Source organism: Lithobates pipiens, unplaced genomic scaffold, assembly GCF_037356315.1.
Source record: "Lithobates pipiens isolate NorthernLeopardFrog02 unplaced genomic scaffold, aLitPip1_a1.2 Scaffold_27, whole genome shotgun sequence".
Lineage (NCBI taxonomy): Eukaryota > Metazoa > Chordata > Amphibia > Anura > Ranidae > Lithobates > Lithobates pipiens.
Window position 1 is genome coordinate 161,261,316 of NW_027507788.1, and position 24,563 is coordinate 161,285,878.

A 24,563-nucleotide genomic window follows, 5' to 3' on the forward strand; every position below is an offset into this window, starting at 1 on the left:
AATTAATTAAAAATAAAATAAAAACCATTAACTGGGCTAATATTAGAATGATCACACTAGTATGCTGGAAAATCCTACTGTCATCCTCCCTAATGTCAATAGGAGACAGCTCATTAGTCCAAGCAGCCAGACTGCACTGTATAAACACTATTAACTGTATATGCTCATAATAACCAAGCAAAAGGATATATATGAATAACAGTGTGTAATACACTGACATCATACATCATTAGTTGCTGATAAAACAGTTCAAATCAAGTTCAATATTTAACCCTCTCGGGTAAAGACTTTCGAGAAGAAAAATCCATTTAGTTTCAAGTTGTGATAGTTCCCAAACTCGATTTGGACCCATCCATGAAGGGTATGTTCAGTCAATGCCACAGAATTGTAAACCAGAGGGATTGGTCATGCTTCTCCCTAAAATGCAGTGATACGCTAAGACGTTTTGTTTGTCCCACATAATACAACCCACATGGGCACCACAAAAGGTAAACCACATAGGATGAGTTGAACATAATGAACTGTTCAACTTCAAACGTTTCACCATCATAATTAGTGACACTGGTAATGCCTCTATTCACAACGTTTACAGTTTTGCAGCAAATATATTTACAAGAAAAAGAATCCTTAAAGAGGGATTTCACTGGGAAAAAAAATATTAAAAGCCAGCAGCTATAAATACTACAGCTGCGCATGCGCAGTACACAGCGGACACTATCCGATGGAGGACGTTATTAGACAAGACACCGGGTCCGCCGAGACCGCATTACATCGCGTTACCACTGCAAGCTCCCCACTTTGGAAAGTTTATGTTGAAGTGCCTTTGTTGTAAAGGATGTAAGTGCAATAATTGAAGATTTTTGTGCTGTTTTAATAAATAGTTTTACTATACTTGACTATTGGAAGCACTTTTTATCTTTACATGTGAAGTGCGAATTGTCTAAGGAACACCTTTGGAGTTGTTTGATACCCTTGGGGGGTTATTAAGTGAAATTGCCGAGCATGAAGAGTGCAAGGCATGTTCTATTGGTGAGTGCATTTCTTAAGGGAGCGGTGACACTGAACACATATGGTGTGGTGGAAGATTGCTTCAAGTCACTTCAAGATTTTCTGTTCACTTTTGGAGAATAATCACTTGGATGTTTTAATTAACCATTCACGGACTTAAGTTTGGATTTGTTTTGAATGTTATGGACTCTATTATTGATCACTCTTTTCACGGGGTGATTGTTTAGATTTATTCATTCAATAATGAATATTAGCTCTACTATTTTATTCATTTAAAATCACACATTTATATATTTTTCTTTTAAGTAGATGCTGGAGGTTTATTTATATTACACATACTTGTTTTAGTATCCTTGGTGCGCAGTGGTGGTGGGAAAAGGGGTGCGTTTGTATATTTCTTTCACTATACCATATTTCAGGGTATTGCAGAGTATTTCAGGGTATTGCAGAGTATTGTAGGGTATGGCAGAGTATTTCAGGGTATTGCAGGGTATGGCAGAGTATTTCAGGGTATGGCAGGGTTTGAATGTGGCTGGAATGGGCACTGAGCAGTGCTGTGAGCACTACACATCCAACCCACAGCACTGCTGCAAACAATCTCTCCCCCTCTCCCTTCACACAGTACCGATCGGTACAGAGAGGGTAGGGAGGAACCGGACGTGACGCCGGTCTGTTGTTTGTCATTTGACAGCGCCCATTTACCGTGATCAGTGACACGGACTTCCAGACCCGGCGGTCACGGATGTTTCCAGGGGCACGCGGGGGCAATATTGTGGGAGGACGTCCATGGACGCCCTCCCAGAATAAGCCGACCGTGCTGTAGACGTCTTTCGGTTAAGCGTTGACAAAAAACCTGGAAGCTGATTGGTTTCTATGCAGAGCTGCACCAAATTTTGCACTCTCCAATTTTAGTAAATCAACCCTGCAATGTGGATTACTTTTTAACACCCTCCTGTTCTATACAGAAAAACTTTTTCTGTAATAAAATGAAATGAAAAATAATAGTAATTGCCAGAAATGAAGCACCGACAGTGAAAATTGTAGTTTCTGTTTTACATTGGTGGTGGCAGATTTAACAGCAGTCAGTGGAAAATCACCCCCTGTGCATTGGGGGGTAGTCAGTAGTAGAGGTGTACACTGGTGAGTGAGTGAGTGACTTGTATAGCGCTACCTATGTGAACTGAATTGCCTCAGGGTGCTTTCTTGCCACCAGAGTCCATCTGTGGCTTTTGCGTGGTCCTTTTAACCTGTAAGGTCCTGACACGCTTACAAACACATACAACATTGACATACACATATTAAGGCCAATTTGTTTTTTTAGACAAGGTCTAATTGACCTACCAGCATGTCTTTGGAGTGTGGGAGGAAGCCGGAGTGCCCAGAGGAAACCCATGCAGGCACAGGGAGAACATGCAAACTCCAGGCAGATGGTGTCGTGGTCGGGATTTGAACCCTATTGCTGCTAGGTGAAAGTGCTAACCACTACACCACTGTGCTGCCCCACAGCACAGTGGTGGTCAATGTTTCATTGGTGTTCTATGTAGAATGTACCTTACATTGGTGGTCATTAAAGATGTCCCACTTACATTGACGGTCAGTGGAGAACTGCATTGGTGTTTAGTGAACAATTGCATGCCTTACACTGATTGTCAATGGGGAAGGTCCCCCTTACATTGACAGTCAGTGAAGAAGGTCTGCCTTTCATTGTTGTTAGTGGAGACTTGCACCCCTTACATTGATGGTCAGTGGAGAAGCCCCCGCCCCTATAAATTGACCGTCAATGGAGAAGGTCTCCCTGATGGTAAGTGGAGAATTGCACCCCATACATTAGTGGTCAGTGGATAATTGCACCCCTTACATTGTCAGTGGAGAAGGTCCCCCTTACCTTGATGGTCAGTGGATAAGGTCCATCTTGCACTAATGGTCCATGGAGAAATGCACCCTTTACACTGATGGTGCTGGAGAAGGCCTCCCCTTACACAGATGGTCAGTGGAAATGGTCACTCTTACATTGACAGTCAGTGCAGAAGTATCCTCCTTTCACTGATAGTCATTGGAGAAGCATCTCCCTTATACTGATGATCAGTGTAGAAGAGTCCCCTTTATTACAATTGTCACTGGAAAAGTGTCTATCCTACACTGGTGGGCGGTGGAGGTCTCCCATACAGTGATGATCAGTGGAGACTAGAGAAGTCCCTACCTACATTTGTGATCAGGGGAGATCGTCCCCCATATATTGCCAGTCAATGGAGAAGTGTCCCATAAAACAATGGTTAGCTGGAAAAACACCCTCTTACATTAGTGGTCAATAGTGGATGGACCCCTTACATTAATGGTCAGTAGTGGATGGACCCCTTACATTAGTGATCAGTAGAGGATGGACCTCCTTACATTAGTCACTAGTGAGAAGAATGCCCCCTTTACAGACACATAAAATTGTCATGGGTTATCAGTGTTTATATACATGAGAAACAAGGTCTCCACAGGTCCCATACCATTGGCATGGGACCACTCTGATAGGCGATATTGACATCAAAACTATGTAGGCACCATCAGATGAGAAATCATCACTACTAATTACTCAAGGAACCCCTAGCAACCTCTGTCAAAAATATGACAGGGGTTTCTAATCATTCCCAACTCTATCCAAACAAAAAGTTTTGGTTGGAAATACATTTTAAATACATTTTTAATAATTGGATAGTGACTGTTTGCCCAAAATTATATAGTTTGAGGATGTGCAAGGGGCCATCCATACAGAATATATATTATACAGAGTTTATAGAAGTCTCACCTGTGTATATAGCCAGCAACCAGAGCAGGTGAAGAAGAGCATAGGAGCTGAAAGCCCGTGAGTCGTCTGTTCGCCGTGTCTTCATCTTGGTAGAAGAGCTCTGTCCTGGAGGTGATTTGCATGTTTTGTCCACGCTGGGCACGTCCCTCGGCACTGCTTGGTGTTCCGTGCCAATGTCTTCTGAATAGAGCCGACTCTGTTCTTTGTTCTCCTTTTCGCTGTGTCCACTGGCTTTTCTCCTGGACAAACTCTTAAAAAAACAACAACATTTACCCCAACAACTAACACTCAGAGACTTCACATCTTCATACAGAAGGGATGTATATCAGCGCTCATCAGCCAGACAGAAATATCGCAGGGGCATATAGGAAGGGCACTGACTGGCAGAAGCTGGCAGAGATGGTGGTCCAGATGTGGTGGAGCGGAAGTCGCACTGGAATGAATAGAGCTGTCAGGCCAGCATGGTAATCTAATTAAATGTTGATTTGTTTTGTAAAGAGGCCCCCCTTTATTTACTATACCATTACTGGCAAAAAGTGCTGATATCATTAAAGTGAACATGTCAGTAACTTTACCACCCTGCATGAAAGCATTCCTGACATGTCACAATATAAAACTTTTTTTCAGAAAAGCTTCACCTGCCATTGAGCTGCAGTCCATTACTCCACCTAGGTTGAGATGATGTAATCAGTCTGCTGCAGGCTGGAATAAGGATTTCCTCAGTCTCCTCTTTCACAGTGATCAGACTGTACATTGTAACTTTGTAGCAGGCGCTGATCACACACATAGGTGAACACGGGCAAGAACTGCACATGATTGAAATGATTGGCTCATCTCTAAGTCTGTATCTTAAACTAGAAAAAAGATGGTGACCCTAGATGAATCTTGAACAAAGGTGGTGCCATACTGTAATCTCACTATAATAATAAATATATTTAAGTGATGCAAGTTACTCATCATGCCTGTACTTAAAGTGGTTGAAAACGATTACCTAGTAAAATAACCGATTCCGTTTAATATAGAAATGAAATGTAGTACATTTGTGTATAGATATAAAAAACATCATAAATACCCTTTTTCTTTTTAAGAAGTGATCACATTCCCTCTGTTCTCAGCTGCATAAGAGCTTGGGAAGGAGAAACAGCGGTATACTGAGCCTCCCAGTGAATGGTAGTGCAGCGGGGGGCATGTCAGGACAAGCCTGATCATTAGAGGAGAGCAAACTGAGTTTCCAGTACAGCTCGAGAATTTACCACAGTGTGTTATCCTGCTTAGTGTGGTTAGTTTTTAATAGGAAAGCAGAGGGACTGGCAGGAACACCAGGGATTTCACATAAAGGAAGCAATACAAAGAGAACAGGATACTTTATCCTACAAGTACATAGTACAGCAGGCATGTATCAGAAATATGAAGTGTTGAGGTAACAAACACTTTAAAGTGGATGTTTACTGCATCTGAACACCACAAACTAAAACACTATTTAATTCGCTTTTATTATTCAAAGAAAACTCTCCTATTCATTCATGTCTCCAGTGACCACCTTGAGTGAGGCAAATGATTCAAGTAGCATTTACTTCCTGGAATTCATCTGCCCTTAACTGAGGCATGCATGTAGAAGAGTGTGCTTAGCTGAGAAAACCCCTTCCCTCTCCTGAAGACCCTTGGGATGTATGACATAATTTGCCTTGGCAAGAAACCAGGAAGAGACTAAAGAAATGTAAAAAAAAAAAAAGTGTTAAAACATGTAACATGATATACATTCCTATCTATTTACTAATGCTAGCAGCATGATTGGGAGAATAACAGTGCAACCCACTTGTTTAAATACTTAGCTTTCTTCTCAATCCAGCGATCCTCACTGTGTGGCCCTGTCAAGCACTCCACGTGCCTTCCAGGAAAAATTACCCTGCCAGATCTATGAACCTATTAATGTGCCGCAGCTCAATTCATTTTTACGGGTACGTACTCATGGCGGCTTTTAGCAGTCCAGTAGAACGGCGGGGGGGGGGGGTTGGGGGTCGTCCTAGATGTTTAACTCCTTCCCAGCCAGTGCCATTAGTACAGTGACAGTGCAAATGTTTAGCACTGATCATTGTATTAGTGTCACTGGTTCCCACAAAGTGCCTAAAGTGTCAAAGTGTCAGTGTCATATTGTCCACCGCAATATCGCAGTCTCGCTATAAGTTGCTGATCGCCGCCATTACTAGTATAAAAAAAATAAACTCTGGTATATATCCCATAGTTTGTAGACGCTATAACTTTTTGCGTAAACCAATCAATATACGTTTATTGGGATTTTTTTATACCAAAGTGTGTAGCAGAATACATATTGGCCTAAATTTATGAAGAACTTAGATTTTTTTTTTAATTTTTTATTGGATATGACTTATAGCAGAAAACTTTTTCTTCATATCGCATAAAATAAAAACACCAGTAGCAAACAAATACCACCAAAAGAAAGTTCTATTTGTGGGAAAAAATTATATAAATTTCAGTTGGGTACAGCGTTGAATGACCATGCAATTGTCAGTTAAAGTAGCACAGTGCCGTATCACAAAAAATGGTCTGGACATGAAGGGGGGGTAAATCTTCTGCAGGTCATATGGATATAGTCGTTTACTAATCTAAAGCTGCCCATTTATTTTACAATCTGTCAAATCTTCTTTTGATGTATCAAAGATATAAAACACAAGAGTTGACTCTACCTAAACATTCTGTTGAGTTTTGTATCCAAACTGGGAGGCCCTTCAAATACACAGTTGTTGCTAAATCCAAGGATCAAATTTGTTCTGAACTTAAAAAAATCAAAATCAAATTTTAACATGTGTGGTTGGCTTTAAAGAAGATTGTACAATGTGACTACAAATAAGGGTTAGGTTAAAGTCAGAGGATGTAACAGTGGCTCTTTTTTTAAATTATACTGAACACCTTCATCACCACATTATCTCATTAACACCAAAACCCAATGTACCACTAAAATCGTTCGCCTCAGCTGTAAACTTGCTGTAAATGGCCATAGCAGTGAAGGAGTGAATGATTGTTGAGAGGCCGCCCTGTGCCCTGTCCCATTCACAGGGTGATTTGTGTCTGGGAAAACACTGCAGGGCCCATTGTCCCATGTGGAGGCCTCGGTCATAGGCACATTGGTGTATTTCTTCTGAAACACAAAAACAACACTTATGGGAACTGACAGAGAGAGGCCGAGCCTCCTGTCCCTTGCTGGGTCCATGGATGATTTATTGGAAGAGGCTGAGCCTCCTGTCCCCCGCTGGGCCCATACATGATTTACTGAGACATACAAGTCAGAAAGACGTCACGTTATGGAATACAGTGCCATACTTAATCTCACTCGCTCAAAATAATCCTCCTTCTTTTATGATTCTTCCAGGTTGAGTTTTGTGTGCTACAATCAGTAATGATCACTTTCACGTTTATATAGAAATCCACAAAACTACTGGGACTTAAAGAGAACCTGTCAGCCATTTAAAACATTTAAAGTGGACTTGACTATGACTAGGTTTACTGGTGAGCAGAGTCTATGGGGATTGATGGTGTTCACCAGGTTCCCCTTCACAGGGGTTTGGACTCAGTTCACTCCACTGGATACTAGATGTAGTAAAAGTCGGAAGGAAGGAAGCCAATAGGAAAAACTGATTGACTATTGAGGAAACAGAGGAAGCCAACTGACAGGGATTACAACCTCCCTTACCTTATTTATGTTGTAGAGGTTGTAAAAAAAAAAAAAGAAGAGAACATCTTGTTCTTTTAAAGCATGTTAAACCACATAATTCTGTGTCCCCCTGTGTGTGCTGACCATGGTAATCATGGCTGCTGATCCATGATTACCGTGAACAGGTTACATGCCTCCGTCATCCCGCTGCTCTCCTCTCTCCCCCTGCCTGTCAGCTCCCTCCTACCACTGTTCCGAGTGGCAGTAAAGTTACTGTTTGCAAATACTGCCAGCCCCTCTGCCATTACAAAATGTACTACACATTGGGGGAGAGTTACTAAAACTGGAGCACTCAGAATCTGGTGCAGCTGTAGATGGTAACCAATCAGCTTCTAACTTCAGCTTGTTCAATTAAGCTTTGACAATAAAACCTGGAAGCAGGTTGGTTACCATGCACAGCTGCACCAGATTCTGTGTGCGCCAATATTAGTAAATCACCCCCAGTGTCTTTGTTTGTTTGTTTTTTCAATTCTCCTGCTAAATATTTTATTCCACCTTGCCGATCTGCAGTCACGCGACCACCCGGCAGAGGTCAGAGGGGGATCTCAGCTCCTCCCTCTGTAGTCCATATATCTGTAGTCACTAGGAAACCATCAAATGCTCACGTAAGTGAATGCAATGTAATTTGAACTTTTAGGGTTTTCAAACCTGTGAAAAAGTCACGGTCATGCTAGTTTGTGCCTCTGTCAACCTAAATTAAAGGAATTTTATGGTGACAGCTAGCATTCACTTTCATTTTATACTGTATTGTAGTAGTAATAGAAACAGTAGTTATCTTTGATAATCCAATAAATGCTTAGTTGAAAAGCCTCCTTCTGTGTTTTGAGTGCTGCCTGTCCTCACCACCTTTTCCCACAACTTTCTGGATTCCCTGCATGCTTTACAGTTTTTCCTCTGCTTTTTACTTTCAATTTCCAAGGACTACATATCCCATGGTACCTTGTCTGCATGCTGTAATTCCTGTACTATCTACGCCTCCTGAAACTCCTCCCCTCAGCCAATACTGAGCATTTGCATGAGTACTTGTACTCGGGAGAAAGAGAGAGGGGGAGAGAGGGCAGAGTGAGAGAGAGAATGAGGAGTAGGAGAGAGAGGGGGAGTAGGAGAGTGAGAGAGCGTGCGAGGGGGTGAGGGTACAAAAGAGTAAGTAGAAGGGAAATTAGAGGAGAGAGGGGAGTAAGAGAGGTGAAAGAGACAGGGAGGGTTGGTTAGAGGGGTAATAGAGACGGAGGGTGGGGTGGGTAAGTGAAAGTGATAATAGAGAGGTAGGATAGGGTGTGAAAGAGAGTGAATGGGGGGTGAGAGAGAGAAAGGGGATACGAGAGAGAAAGGGGGTGAGAGAAAGAGGAAGGGGTGAGAGAGAGAGTGGAGGGGAGAGAGAGAGGAAGAGGGGGTAAGAGAAGGAGAAGAGGGTAGAGATGAGAGAGAGGAATGGGGGGGAGAGGGAAATGAGGGGAGTAAGAGAGGGGTAATAGAGAGAGGGATGAGTGAGAAGGGAATGGGGGGTGAGAGGGGTAATAGAAAGGAGAGAGAATGGGTGAAAGAGAGGGGGGAATGAGGGGGTAAAATAGAGGAGGGGAATTGGGGAGAAAGAGGGAGGGTTAGGAAAGAGAGAGGGGGTAAGGGAGAAAGAAAAAGAGAGAGAGAAAAATGGGAGGGGGGAGAGAGGGGTAATAGAGAGAGTGGGTGAAAGAGAGGGGGAGAGATGGGGTAAGAGAGAGAAGGGAATGGAGGAGAAGGGATAGGAGAGAGAGAGAGAGAGGGGGGTAAGAGAAAGACAATAGAGAGGTAGGAGAGGGTGTGAAAGAGAGGGGAAAAGGGGTGAGAGAGAAAGGGGTAAGAGAGAGAGAGGAAGGGGGTGAGAACGAGGTGTAATAGAGATGGGGAATTGCGGAGAGAGGAAGAGGGGGGTAAGAGAAGAAGAGGAGGGTAATAGAGAGAGGGGAATGGGGGGAGAGAGGGGAATAGCAGGAAGATGAGAGAAGGGAGGGAGAGAGAGGGGGAGGGGAGAGGAGAGAGAGGGGAAGAGAAGAGAGAGGGGGAGAGGAGAGAGAGAGGGGGAGGGGAGAGAGAGGAGAGAGAGAGAGAGGAGGGGGGAGAAAGAGAGTGGAGGGGGAGAGAGAGTGGAGGGGGAGAGAGAGTGGAGGGGGGAGAGAGAGAGGGGAGAGAGAGAGTGGAGGGGAGAGAGAGAGTGGAGGGGGGGGGGAGAGAGGAGGGGAGAGAGAGGGGGGGTAAGCGAGAGGAGGGGAGAGAGAGAGGAGGGGAGAGAGTTGAGGGGGGAGAGAGAGTGGAGGGGAGAGAGAGGGTGGAGGGGAGAGAGAGAGTGGAGGGGCTGCTGATCCATGATTACCGTGAACAGGTTACATGCCTCCGTCATCCCGCTGCTCTCCTCTCTCCCCCTGCCTGTCAGCTCCCTCCTACCACTGTTCCGAGTGGCAGTAAAGTTACTGTTTGTAAGTACTGCCAGCCCCTCTGCCATTACAAAATGTACTACATATTGGGGGAGAGTTACTAAAACTGGAGCACTCAGAATCTGGTGCAGCTGTGGATGGTAACCAATCAGCTTCTAACTTCAGCTTGTTCAATTAAGCTTTGACAATAAAACCTGGAAGCAGGTTGGTTACCATGCACAGCTGCACCAGATTCTGTGGGGGGTAAGAGAAAGACAATAGAGAGGTAGGAGAGGGTGTGAAAGAGAGGGGAAAAGGGGTGAGAGAGAAAGGGGTAAGAGAGAGAGAGGAAGGGGGTGAGAACGAGGTGTAATAGAGATGGGGAATTGCGGAGAGAGGAAGAGGGGGGTAAGAGAAGAAGAGGAGGGTAATAGAGAGAGGGGAATGGGGGGAGAGAGGGGAATAGCAGGAAGATGAGAGAAGGGAGGGAGAGAGAGGGGGAGGGGAGAGGAGAGAGAGGGGAAGAGAAGAGAGAGGGGGAGAGGAGAGAGAGAGGGGGAGGGGAGAGAGAGGAGAGAGAGAGAGAGGAGGGGGGAGAAAGAGAGTGGAGGGGGAGAGAGAGTGGAGGGGGAGAGAGAGTGGAGGGGGGAGAGAGAGAGGGGAGAGAGAGAGTGGAGGGGAGAGAGAGAGTGGAGGGGGGGGGGAGAGAGGAGGGGAGAGAGAGGGGGGGTAAGCGAGAGGAGGGGAGAGAGAGAGGAGGGGAGAGAGTTGAGGGGGGAGAGAGAGTGGAGGGGAGAGAGAGGGTGGAGGGGAGAGAGAGAGTGGAGGGGCTGCTGATCCATGATTACCGTGAACAGGTTACATGCCTCCGTCATCCCGCTGCTCTCCTCTCTCCCCCTGCCTGTCAGCTCCCTCCTACCACTGTTCCGAGTGGCAGTAAAGTTACTGTTTGTAAGTACTGCCAGCCCCTCTGCCATTACAAAATGTACTACATATTGGGGGAGAGTTACTAAAACTGGAGCACTCAGAATCTGGTGCAGCTGTGGATGGTAACCAATCAGCTTCTAACTTCAGCTTGTTCAATTAAGCTTTGACAATAAAACCTGGAAGCAGGTTGGTTACCATGCACAGCTGCACCAGATTCTGTGTGCACCAATATTAGTAAATCACCCCCAGTGTCTTTGTTTTTGTTTTTTTTCAATTCTCCTGCTAAATATTTTATTCCACCTTGCCGATCTGCAGTCACGCGACCACCCGGCAGAGGTCAGAGGGGGATCTCAGCTCCTCCCTCTGTAGTCCATATATCTGTGAAGGAGAGCCGCGGGCGGTCACGTGACCGCAGATCAGCGAGGTGGAATAAGGTATTTAGCAGGAGAATTTTTTTTAAAGATACTGTGTAGTACATTTTGTCATAGCAGAGGGGCTGACAGTAATTGCGAGCACTGCCTTTACAACCACTTTAATTCCCAGGTCCCAACAATGATGTTGGATGATCTGGTTGACGTTTGCAGTCACTAGGAAACCATCAAATGCTCACGTAAGTGAATGCAATGTAATTTGAACTTTTAGGGTTTTCAAACCTGTGAAAAAGTCACGGTCATGCCAGTTTGTGCCTCTGTCAACCTAATTTAAAGGAATTTTATGGTGACAGACAGCATTCACTTTCATTTTATACTGTATTGTAGTAGTAATAGAAACAGTAGTTATCTTTGATAATCCAATAAATGCTTAGTTGAAAAGTCTCCTTCTGTGTTTTGAGTGCTGCCTGTCCTCACCATCTTTTCCCACAACTTTCTGGATTCCCTGCATGCTTTACAGTTTTTCCTCTGCTTTTTACTTTCAATTTCCAAGGACTACATATCCCATGGTACCTTGTCTGCATGCTGTAAGTCCTGTACTATCTCCGCCTCCTGAAACTCCTCCCCTCAGCCAATACTGAGCATTTGCGTGAGTACTTGTACTCGAGAGAAAGAGAGAGGGGGAGAGAGGGCAGAGTGAGAGAGAGAATGAGGAGTAGGAGAGAGAGGGGGAGTAGGAGAGTGAGAGAGCGTGCGAGGGGGTGAGGGTACAAAAGAGTAAGTAGAAGGGAAATTAGAGGAGAGAGGGGAGTAAGAGAGGTGAAAGAGACAGGGAGGGTTGGTTAGAGGGGTAATAGAGACGGAGGGTGGGGTGGGTGAAAGTGATAATAGAGAGGTAGGATAGGGTGTGAAAGAGAGTGAATGGGGGGTGAGAGAGAGAAAGGGGATACGAGAGAGAAAGGGGGTGAGAGAAAGAGGAAGGGGTGAGAGAGAGAGTGGAGGGGAGAGAGAGAGGAAGAGGGGGTAAGAGAAGGAGAAGAGGGTAGAGATGAGAGCGAGGAATGGGGGGGAGAGGGAAATGAGGGGAGTAAGAGAGGGGTAATAGAGAGAGGGATGAGTGAGAAGGGAATGGGGGGGGGTGAGAGGGGTAATAGAAAGGAGAGAGAACGGGTGAAAGAGAGGGGGGAATGAGGGGGTAAAATAGAGGGGGGAATTGGGGAGAAAGAGGGAGGGTTAGGAAAGAGAGAGGGGGTAAGGGAGAAAGAAAAAGAGAGAGAGAAAAATGGGAGGGGGGAGAGAGGGGTAATAGAGAGAGTGGGTGAAAGAGAGGGGGAGAGATGGGGTAAGAGAGAGAAGGGAATGGGGGAGAAGGGATAGGAGAGAGAGAGAGGGGGGGTAAGAGAAAGACAATAGAGAGGTAGGAGAGGGTGTGAAAGAGAGGGGAAAAGGGTTGAGAGAGAAAGGGGTAAGAGAGAGAGAGGAAGGGGGTGAGAACGAGGTGTAATAGAGACAGGGAATTGGGGGGAGAGGAAGAGGGGGGTAAGAGAAGAAGAGGAGAGTAATAGAGAGAGGGGAATGGGGGGAGAGAGGGGAATAGTAGGAAGATGAGAGAAGGGAGGGAGAGAGAGGGGAGGGGGAGAGGAGAGAGAGGGGAAGAGAAGAGAGAGGGGGAGAGGAGAGAGAGAGGGGGAAGGGAGAGAGAGGAGGGAGAGAGAGGAGGGGGAGAGAGAGAGTGGAGGGGGGAGAGAGAGTGGAGGGGGGAGAGAGAGAGGGGAGAGAGAGAGTGGAGGGGAGAGTGGAGGGGGGGAGAGAGAGGAGGGGAGAGAGAGGGGGAGAGCGAGAGGAGGAGAGAGAGAGGAGGGGAGAGAGTGGAGGGGGAGAGAGAGTGGGGGGGAGAGAGATAGTGGAGGGGGGAGAGAGAGAGGAGGGGGAGAGAGAAAGGGGGAGAGAGAGAGGGGGGAAGAGAGAGAGGGGGAAAGAGCGAGAGGGGGAAAGAGCGAGAGGAGGAAGAGAGAGGGGGAAGAGAGAGGGGGAGGAGAGAGGGGGGAAGAGAGAGGGGGTAGAGAGAGAGGGGGGAGAGAGAGAGGGGGAAGAGAGAGAGAGAGGGGGAGAGAGAGAGGGGGAAGAGAGAGAGAGGCGTGTGTGAGAGAGGGGGGGTGAGAGAGGTGTGTGTGAGAGAGGGGGGGTGAGAGAGGTGTGTGAGGAAGAGGGGTGAGAGAGAGAGGGGGAAGGAGAGAGAGAGGCATGTGTGAGAGAGAGGGGGTGAGAGGTGTGTGAGAAAGAGGGGGTGAGAAAGGGGGATGAGAGAGAGGAGGGAGAGGAGAGAGGTGAGAGAGAGGTGTGAGGAGAGGGGGTGAGAGAGAGAGAGGGAGGCAAGAGAGAGGGGAATGGGAGTGAAAGAGGGGTAATAGAGAGATAAGTTAGAGGGAGGGTGAAAAAGAGGGGAATGAGGGGGTGAGAGGGATAGGAGAGAAGGGAATGGAGCAGAGAAAGAGAGGTAAGAGAGTGGAATGGGGGAAGAGAGAGAGGTAAGAGAGAGGGAGAAATGGGGGGAGAGGTAAGAGAATGTGGACTATATGGGGGGAGAGGTAAGAGAGGGGAATGGGAGGGGGGAGAGGTAAGAGAGAGGGGAATATGTGGGGGGAGAGGTAAGAGAGGGGAATGGGGGAGAGGTAATTGAGGGGAGAAAGAAAGAGAAGAGAGAGGGGAATGGGGGGAGAAGAGGCAAGAGAGGGGAATAGAGGGGTAAGAGAAGGGAATGGGGATGAGAGAGAGGGGTAAGAGAGAGGGGAATGGGAGTGTTGACAAACAGCTAGCCCTGCAACACCTTCACCCATCACCTCACTACTTCCCAACCACACAGCACACCAAGTGGTGGAAGGGGTGGAGCCGGACGCTCTGGTCTGGTCTCTTCAGCCTTGCTAGCCAGAGATAGCCTATCAGGAGGCTGCAAAGTGGAATCCCCACCCATATTCTATCCCAAGTGTAGTGCTTGGCTTTTAGGGTGGAGGGTGAGGCTTAGTAGCTACAATGAAAGAGGGGGGGTAGAGCGGCGCATTGGAAGGACAAGCATGGCCTGACCAGGCAAATAGGGCACATGTTAATGCCCAACTTCCTCTCATCCTGTGACCCATTAGTGCCCATCTTCCTCCCACCCTGCGCCTCATTGGTGTCTATCTTTAGTCCACCATATGCCCCATTGGCGCCTATCTTCCACCCACACTGAGCTAATTTCTCCCTACAGCAATGGTATATACTATTATCCACCTATATAGCTATATTGCTCTTCTGTAATTGAGCTTTCAGCCAGCTGCAGGAGTTTGTGGGTGTTGTCTGTGTGCCCTAAACGCAGTATACACCATTATCCACCTATTTTGCTCTTCTCTAATTGAGCCATCTGCCATCTGCAGGAGTTAGTTGATGTTGTATGCCTCCAGCACAGCACAGTATACACCAGTATCTACCCTTTAATTCCTGTTGTTCTATAATAAAGGCATCTGCAGGAGTTAGTGGGTGTTGTGTGCCTCCAGCACAATATACATTACCCAATTGCTGTTTTCCCATCTCCCTTCAGGCCATTATCATGTCTGGAAGGCCAACAAGGAGAGGCAGACAGGCACCGATAAAAGAGGGCAAGCAGGCTCTGTGTCTAGAGACAACAGTGCTGGTCATGGACGCGGTGCATCGTCATCGGCACGTGGCCATGGGACACGCTTGTCCTTATTTTTGGCAGCTGGACGTGTTGAGCCACATCATGCCGAAGACTTGGTAGAGTGGATGACCAAGCCCTCTTCATCCTCCTCATCCTCTCTCATCCAGGCTCAGGGTACTAGCAAAGCAGCCGGCAACGCATCATCTTCCCTCGTCTCAATGCCATCATCAGTGACTCCTTCCCTAGACCCACCACATCCTCCTGAGGAGTCCCCTGAACTCTTTGAGCACATCAATCTGGCAGTTATGTTCCACAAGCTGCAGCATACTGCCAGGTTTGCTCCAGCGATGAAGAGGGAGGGGATGATGAGGGCACTGACTCCACGTGGGTGCCTGGTAGGATAGAAGAGGAGGAAGCACATCTCCAACGAGGCAGGATGCCCCCCGGGGGCCAGCTTAGGGGCAGCACACCGACTGAATCACACCGCAGAGCTCCGCCTGTGCAGGGCGCTGCCTCTGCGCGTTATTCTAAAAGTTCTTTGGTGTGGGCCTTTTTTGAGACAAGTGCATCAGATCGCATTGCTGCTATTTGCAACTTATGTCTCAAGCGTATCTCACGTGGCCAGAACATCAGCCGCTTGGGCACCACATGCTTTACCAGACATATGTTGACTTGCCATGCAGCTCGTTGGCAAGCATACCTCAAAGACCCACAGCAAAGAACAAAGCGGACCTCTCCTTGCTCCTCATCAGCTGGGATCTCCAAACCCACTAGACCTTCAGTCCTCTCTGAAACCTGCGCTGAGAGGAATGAAGGTGTAGAATTAGGTGTGTCACAGCCAAGTGCTTGCGGGCACTCTGCTAGCAGTACACCCACGTCCGATTATAGCAGGCAAATTTCCCTGCCCCAGCTGCTGGACCGTCAAAAGAAGTTAACTCCCAGCCATCCACATGCCCAGCGGTTGAATGCTAGCTTGGCTAGATTGCTAGCACTTCAACTGCTGCCTTTTCATTTGATAGACTCGGCCCCCTTCCATGAGTTTTTACAATGTGTGGTTCCTCAGTGGCAGGTCCCCAAACGCCACTTTTTCTCACGGAAGGCGATTCCGGCTCTCTACCGGCATGTGGAAGGCAATGCCCTTGCCTCGCTGGACAGGGCGGTCAGCGGTAAGGCGCATATTACCGCTGACTCATGGTCCAGCAGGCATGGACAGGGACGTTACCTGTCTTTCACGGCCCATTGGGCCACTCTTCTGGCAGCTGGGAAGGATGCAGGACAAGGTGCAGTTGTGTTGGAGGTTGTTCCGCCACCACGCCTCCAAAATGCTACTACTGGTTGTGACACACCTCTCTCCTCCACCCCCTCCTCTTCTTCTTCCTCCATTGCCTTTTTCAGTGCTCTGTCCTCAGAACCAGCGGTGCTCCGTAGGCATTCAAGGGGCTACACAAGTACGCCGGCAAAACAATGCCATGCCGTGCTTGCGCTGGTTTGTTTGGGGGACAGGAGCCACACTGGGGCAAATATTTTCTCAGCTCTGCAGGGGCAGGCCGAGAGGTGGTTGACGCCATGCCAGCTTAAGCCAGGATTGGTGGTTTGCGACAATGGCACCAACTCCCTCTTCGCCCTTCGACAGGGACAACTGACCCATGTGCCCTTTGTGGCTCACGTCCTTAACCTGGTGGTGCAGCGGTTCTTGGGCAGGTACCCGGGCTTACAGGATGTCCTTAAGCAGGCCAGGAAAGTCTGTGTGCATTTCCGCTGATCATTTAATGCCTGTGCTCGGCTGGCTGAGCTCCAAAAAGGTGTTGAACCTGCCCAAGAACCACCTTATATGTGACATGCCCACCAGGTGGAACTCAACGTGGCCATGCTGCAGCGGCTGCACACGCAACAGAGGGCCATCAATGAGTACCTGTGTGACTACGGCACCAGGACAGGGTCAGGGGAGCTTGGTTTTTTCTCATCGCGCCAGTGGGGCATGATCAGGGATGCATGCACTGTCCTGTCACCGTTTGAGGAGGCCACAAGGATGGTGAGCAGTGACAGTGCATGCATCAGTGACACTGTACCTCTTGTCTACCTGTTGGAGCATACGCTGCGTGGAATAATGGACAGGGCACTTGAGGCAGAACAGAAGCAGGAAGAGGAGGACTTCCTTGCCTCTCAAGGCCCCTTTATCCAGACAGTGTTCCTGCTGTCCCACCCATCACACAGGAAGAGGACGAGGAGGAGGAGGAGGATGATTGTGTCAGCATGGAGGTGGAGGCTGGCACTCAGCATCAGCAGCAGTCTTGTAGGGATGATTTACAGTCCCAAGAAACCCATGGACTTGGCTGGGCGTGGTACGTGGCTGGGAGGAGGTAGCTGCGAATCATGTTGTCCTTAGTGACCCAGAGGACTCCGGACCGAATGCCTCAGCTAACCTACGCTGCATGGCCTCCCTGATCCTGCAAAGCCTGCGGAAGGATCCTCGTATTCTTCGGATCAAGGAGAGGGACCATTACTGGCTAGCCACTCTCCTTGATCCACGGTACAAGGGTAAGGTTGCCGACCTTATCTTGCCGTCCCAGAGGGAGTAGAGGATGAGACATCTCCGGGAGGCCTTGCAGAAAGGTCTGTGCAACGCGTTCCCAGAGACTGGGAGGTTACAAACTCCTGGTCCTGGACAAGGTGTTGCTGAGGCATCGGTCAGAAGGAGCGGTGGAGAAGGTGGCCGTCTGACCGATGCGTTCAGACAATTTTTTAGTCCGCAGCCCCAAGGTATGATTGGTTCCAGCAACCATCGCCAGCATCTGATTTACACGGTGCAGGAATACCTAGGGCAAGGTCAGACTTGGACATCTTTCCCACCGAAAATCCTCTGGCTTATTGGGTCTTGAGGATGGATCACTGGCCAGAGCTTGCACAGTATGCAATTGAGCTACTGGCCTGTCCTGCATCAAGCGTTCTTTCGGAACGCACCTTCAGTGCTGCGGGTGGCTTTGTTACCGATCACAGGATGCACCTGTCCACCGACTCGGTTGATCGACTGACCTTCATAAAGATGAATCAGTCTTGGATCACCCATAGCTACCAAGCACCTGAAGCTGATGTAACCGAATAATTTTTTTTTTAAATATCACATCCCTTAAAGACTGCCTATGCTGATGTTGAGTGACTGTCCTGTTACGTTGATTGTCTATCCTCTTCCTCCTCCACTGTTACCTTGGAAGAACATTTTTGGTTCTGGGTGATGCCACCAGCCCAATTTTTCTGCCCCTGTTTAACAGGGGCGTTTAATTACAATTTTTGATGCAATGCTTTGCAGCAGGGCTCATTCCTGCACTACAACTAGAGTATATGGGAGAGGTTGCAGTGTCGTGGCACCAGCACCAGTGCCTAAGGCCCAATTTTTCAGCCCCTGTTTAAAAGGGGCGTTTAATTACAATTTTTGAAGCAATGCTTTGCAGCAGGGCTCATTCCTGCACTACAACTAAAGTATATGGGAGAGGTTGCAGTGTCGTGGCACCAGCACCAGTGCCTAAGGCCCAATTTTTCAGCCCCTGTTTAACAGGGGCGTTTAATTACAATTTTTGAAGCAATGCTTTGCAGCAGGGCTCATTCCTGCACTACAACTAGAGTATATGGGAGAGGTTGCAGTGTCGTGGCACCAGCACTAGTGCCAAAGGCCCAATTTTTCAGCCCCTATTTAACAGGGACATGTAATTACAATTCTTGATATAATATTTCACAGCAGGGCCCATTCCTGTGCCCACCCAGAGTAACTGTGAGGAATTATAGTGTTGTGACACCAGCACCACAACCACCAAAGGCCCAATTTTTCTACCACTGTTTAACAATGGCATGTAATTATAATCCTTGATATAATCGTTGACAGCAGGGCGCTCCAGCGCCCACCAAGAGTCACTTTGAGGGCTTACAATGTTGTGGCAACACCAACACCTTGCTTCACCATTTCTGCAGAGCATATAGGGCAGACCCCTACTTTCAAACATCCAACTTACAAACGTCTCCTACTTGCAAACGGAAGGAGACAACAGGAAGTGAGATGAAAAAAGACGGACGGCAAAACAAATTTTACAGGGGTGATAACCCTTCCCTATGTTTTCCAAAAAGCTTAAAAATAGATTTTTTGACTGGAGCTACACTTTAAAAATGTACCAGTTCAAAATTACAAACAGATTCTACTTAACACAACAAACCTACACAGACCCTGTCTTGTTTGCACCGCCTGTATACTGTTGTTCTGAATATATAGGGCCTGGGGGCACCAAGCCTTTCCTTTTTTTAATATGGGTACGGGGTTCCCCTTAATATCCGTACAAGACCCAAAGGGGCTGGTAATGGGCAGAGGGCGGGGGGGGCTACCCATGCCATTTTTCTCAATGATTTTCATCCATATTGCCGGAACCAGATATTACATTAAAACCGCAAGCAGTTTTAAATTACTTTTTTCCCGTTAGATGTTTCATAGTTTCATAGTTAGTAAGGTTGAATAAAGACACCAGTCCATCCAGTTCAACCTGAGTGAGTGTCTACAATAGACCCCATCCCTGTACATTGCACACTCACATTGGTCCCTACCCTCAAGGAGCCCACAATCCAAGGTCCCCATTCATATACTAGGGCCAATTTTGGACAGAAGCCAATTAACCTACCTACATGTCTTTGGATTGTGGGAGGAAACCAGAGTACCCGGAGGAAACCCACGCAGGCACAGGGAGAACATGCAAACTCCAGGCAGGTAGTGTCGTGGTTGGGATTTGAACCAGCGACCCTTCTTACTGCTAGGTGAGAGTGCTAACCACTACACCACTGTGCCGCCACTGTGCCGTGTCATTTTGTGCAGGGACTGTTCTAAACACGGGAAACACGTGGCACTTCACAGGCATACTAGAGACACCCCCCAGGCACGATATTTAAAGGAATAATTCACATTTTTTTCCCTTTAATCGTCATTAAAATCAGTGCTCCCGAAAAAACATCAGTTTTTAAAAACATTTTAGGCATTGACCCATGTCCCCTGGGGCAGGAGCCAGGTCCCCAAAGCCTTTTTAGAACAACATCTTGCATATTAGCCATTAAAATAAGCACTTTTTATTTTGAACGTTTGCGTCCCATAGACTTCAATGGGGTTCTAAAGTTCGCACGAATTTGCGGTCCGTTTGAAAGTTCTGGTGCGAACCAAACCAGGGGGTGTTCGGCTCATGCCTAGTGCTGACCAGTGTGGGGTGCAGCAAGATGGCCTCCACTACCTTCCTACTGCTGGCGTCCAGGTTCTTTCAAAATGTAACATTAAAAACAGCATCACAGAGCTCAATATACTATATTTATTTGTATCTGCTCACTTTATTGCTAAAATGACTGTGAAATACAGGACGTAGCTGGGTGTAGAAAGATGTCTGCTGCCCCCTTATGACTGCAGCTGCTCTGTGAGATTAGCAAACCTGATACGCATGCACAGTAGGTATTCAGCTGATGGAACATAACTTCTGTTACCTAACCGAACGGTAACTTGTACCGTCTCTAGTAACTGCCACTATCCCTGGTAACTGGTACGGCCTCTAGTAACTGGCACTGTCCCTGGTAACTGGTACGGTCTCTAGTAACTGGCACTGTCCCTGGTAACTTGTACCGTCTCTAGTAACTGGCACTGTCCCTGGTAACTGGTACTTTCCCTGGTAACTGACAGGCTCCCTGGTAACTGACAGGCTCCCTGGTAACAGGTACTGTTCTTGGTAACTTGCACCGTCTCTAGTAACTGGCACTGTCCCTGGTAACTTGTACCATCTCTAGTAACTGGCACTGTCCCTGGTAACTGGTACTGTCCCTGGTAACTGACACTGTCTCTGGTAACTGACACTGTCCCTGGTAACTGGTACCGCCCTTAGTAACTGGCACTGTCCCTGGTAACTTGTACCATCTCTAGTAACTGGCACTGTCCCTGGTAACTGGTACCGCCTCTAGTAACTGGCACTGTCCCTGGTAACTTGTACAGTCTCTAGTAACTGCCACTGTTACTAGAGACGGTCCAAGTTACCAGGAACAGTGGCAGTTACTAGAGACGGTTCCAGGGACAGTGGCAGTTACTAGAGACGGTCCAAGTTACCAGGAACTGCCACTGTCCCCGGAACCGTCTCTAGTAACTGGCACTATCCCTCGTAACTTGTACCGTCTCTAGTAACTGGCACTGTCCCTGGTAACTTGTACCGTCTCTAGTAACTGCCACTGTCCCTGGTAACCTGTACCGTCTCTAGTAACTGACACTGTCCCTGGTAACTGGTATGATCTCTAGTAACTGCCACTGTCCCTGGTAACTTGTACTGTCTCTAGTAACTGGCACTGTCCCTGGTAACTGGTACTGTCTCTATTAACTGACACTGTCCCTGGTAACTTGTACCATCTCTAGTAACTGGCACTGTCCCTGGTAACTTGTACCGTCTCTAGTAACTGGCACTGTCCCTGGTAACTGGCAGGCTCCCTGGTAACTGGCACTGTCCCTGGTAACTTGTACCGTTTCTAGTAACTTGTACCATCTCTAGTAACTGGCACTGTCCCTGGTAACTGGTACTGTCCCTGGTAACTGACACTGTCTCTGGTAACTGACACTGTCCCTGGGAACTGGTACCGCCCTTAGTAACTGGCACTGTCCCTGGTAACTTGTACCATCTCTAGTAACTGGCACTGTCCCTGGTAACTAGTACCGTCTCTAGTAACTGTCACTGTCCCTGGTAACCGGTACTGTCCCTGGTAACTTGTACCGTCTCTAGTAACTGGCACTGTCCCTGGTAACTGACACCGTCCCTGGTAACTGACACTGTTCCTGGTAACTGACACTGTCCCTGGTAACTGGCACTGTCCCTGGTACCGTCTCTAGTAACTGGCACTGTCCCTGGTAACTTGTACCGTCTCTAGTAACTGACACTGTCCCTGGTAACGTGTACCGTCTCTAGTAACTGGCACTGTCCCTGGTAACTTCTACCGTCTCTAGTAACTGGCACTTTCCCTAGTAACTAGTAACGTCTCTAGTAACTGGCACTGTCCCTGGTAACTGGTACGCCTCTAATAACTGACACTGTTCCTGGTAACTTGTACCGTCTCTAGTAACTGGCACTGTCCCTCGTACCGTCTCTAGTAACTGACACTGTCCCTGGTAACTGGTACGGTCTCTAGTAACTGGCATTGTCCCTGGTAACTTGTAGCGGCTCTAGTAACTGGCACTGTCCCTGGTAACTGGTATGGTCTCTAGTAACTGGCACTGTCCCTGGTAACTGGTACGGTCTCTAGTAACAGGCACTGTCCCTGGTTACTGGAACTGTCACTAATAACTTGCACTGTCCCTGGTAACTGGTACCGTCTCTAGTAACTGGCACTGTCCCTGGTAACCGGTACTGTCCCTGGTAACTTGTACCGTCTCTAGTAACTGGCACTGTCCCTGGTAACTGACACCGTCCCTGGTAACTGACACCGTCTCTGGTAACTGGCACTGTCCCTGGTAACTGGCACTGTCCCTGGTAACTTTTACCGTCTCTAGTAACTGGCACTGTCCCTGGTAACTGGTACGGTCTCTAGTAACTGGCATTGTCCCTGGTAACTTGTAGCGGCTCTAGTAACTGTCACTGTCCCTGGTAACTGGTATGGTCTCTAGTAACTGGCACTGTCCCTGGTAACTTGTACGGTCTCTAGTAACAGGCACTGTCCCTGGTAACTGGAACTGTCACTAATAACTTGCACTGTCCCTGGTAACTGGTACCGTCTCTAGTAACTGGCACTGTCCCTGGTAACCGGTACTGTCCCTGGTAACTTGTACCATCTCTAGTAACTGGCACTGTCCCTGGTAACTGACACCGTCCCTGGTAACTGACACTGTCTCTGGTAACTGGCACCGTCCCTGGTAACTGGCACTGTCCCTGGTAACTTGTACCGTCTCTAGTAACTGGCACTGTCCCTGGTAATGTACTGTCTCTAGTAACTGGCACTGTCCCTAGCAACTAGTAACGTCTCTAGTAACTGACACTGTTCCTGGTAACTTGTACCATCTCTAGTAACTGGTACTGTCCCTCGTACCGTCTCTAGTAACTGACACTGTCCCTGGTAACTTGTACTGTCTCTAGCAACTGGCACTGTCCCTAGTACCGTCTCTAGTAACTGGTATGGTCTCTAGAAACTGGCACTGTCCCTGGTAACTGGTACCATCTCTAGTAACTGACACTGTCCCTGGTACGGTTTCTAGTAACTGGCACTGTCCCTGGTAACTGGTACGGTCTTCTAGTAACTGACACTGTCCCTGGTAACTTGTACCGTCTCTGGTAACTGGCACTTTTCTTGGTACCGTCTCTAGTAACTGGCACTGTCCATCGTAACTTGTACCGTTTCTAGTAACTGGCACTGTCCCTGGTAACTTGTACCGTCTCTAGTAACTGGCACTGTCCCTGGTAACTGGTACTGTCCCTGGTAACTGACACTGACTCTGATAACTGACACCATCCCTAGTAACTGGCACTGTCCTTGGTAACTTGTACCATCTCTAGTAACTGGCACTGTCCCTGGTAACTTGTACCGTTTCTAGTAACTGCCACTGTCCCTGGTAACTTGTACCGTCTCTAGTAACTGACACTGTCCCTGGTAACTGGTACGGTCTCTAGTAACGGGGCACTGACCCTGGTAACTGTTATGGTCTCTAGTAACTGGCACTGTCCCTGGTAACTTGTACCGTCTCTAGTAACTGGCACTGTCCCTGGTAACTGGTACTGTCCCTGGTAACTGACAGGCTCCCTGGTAACTGCCACTGTCCCTGGTAACTTGCACCGTCTCTAGTAACTGGCACTGTCCCTGGTAACTTGTACCATCTCTAGTAACTGCCACTGTCCCCGGTAACTGGTACCACCTCTATTAACTGGCACTGTCCCTGGTAACTTGTACAGTGTCTAGTAACTGACACTGTTCCTGGTAACTTGTACCGTCTCTAGTAACTGCCACTGTTCCTGGTAATTTGTACCATCTCTAGTAACTGCCACTGTCCCTGGTAATTTGTACCGTCTCTAGTAACTGGCACTGTCCTTGGTAACTTGTACCATCTCTAGTAACTGGCACTGTCCCTGGTAACTTGTACCGTCTCTAGTAACTGGCCTTGCGGCTTCACTGCCCGTTTCCTACTGCGCATGCGCGAGTCGCTCAGCGCTTTGTGAATGGGGCGCCCTGTGTTCTGGGACACACAGTTCCCAGAACACAGCGCGACCCATTACCCAGAAGACGCCACACGGAGGAGAGAAGAAAGAAGATCTCCACGGAGGAGGAAGAGGCAGATTAGGATGATGTGCCTAGCAACAGGCATTTCTGGTAAGTTAAAAAAAAAATCAAATTTTTTTTTTCAGATGTTTTTCTAATTTTTTATGTCTTTTTTTTTTCAGGGTGGCCCTCCACTTTAACTGACACTCTCTCTGGTAACTGACACTGCCTCTGGTATCTGGCACTCTCCCTAGTAACTGGTACTGTCACTCTCCCTGGTAACTGACACTCTCCCTGGTAACTGGTACTGTCTCTAGTAACTGACACCCTTCAAGTAACTGACACTCTCCCTGGTAACTGGTACTGTCTCTAGTAACTGACACTCTCCCTGGTAACTGGTACTGTCTCTAGTAACTGACACCCTTCTAGTAACTGACACTCTCCCTGGTAACTGGTACTGTCT

The 24,563-nt window shown here is 47.8% G+C and overlaps 1 protein-coding gene across 1 annotated transcript in view; it reads right to left on the bottom strand.

Moving 5' to 3' along the window:
* The window catches only part of HEPACAM (hepatic and glial cell adhesion molecule), a 71,193-nt gene extending 67,027 nt beyond the window's left edge, over window positions 1-4,166 (bottom strand). Inside the window, exon 1 of the mRNA XM_077457783.1 lies at window positions 3,803-4,166. Within this exon, the coding sequence (XP_077313909.1) occupies window positions 3,803-3,887 (85 nt within the window). The 5' untranslated portion in view covers window positions 3,888-4,166. The remainder of the gene's footprint in view (window positions 1-3,802) is intronic.
* Between the last annotated feature and the right edge of the window lie 20,397 nt (window positions 4,167-24,563).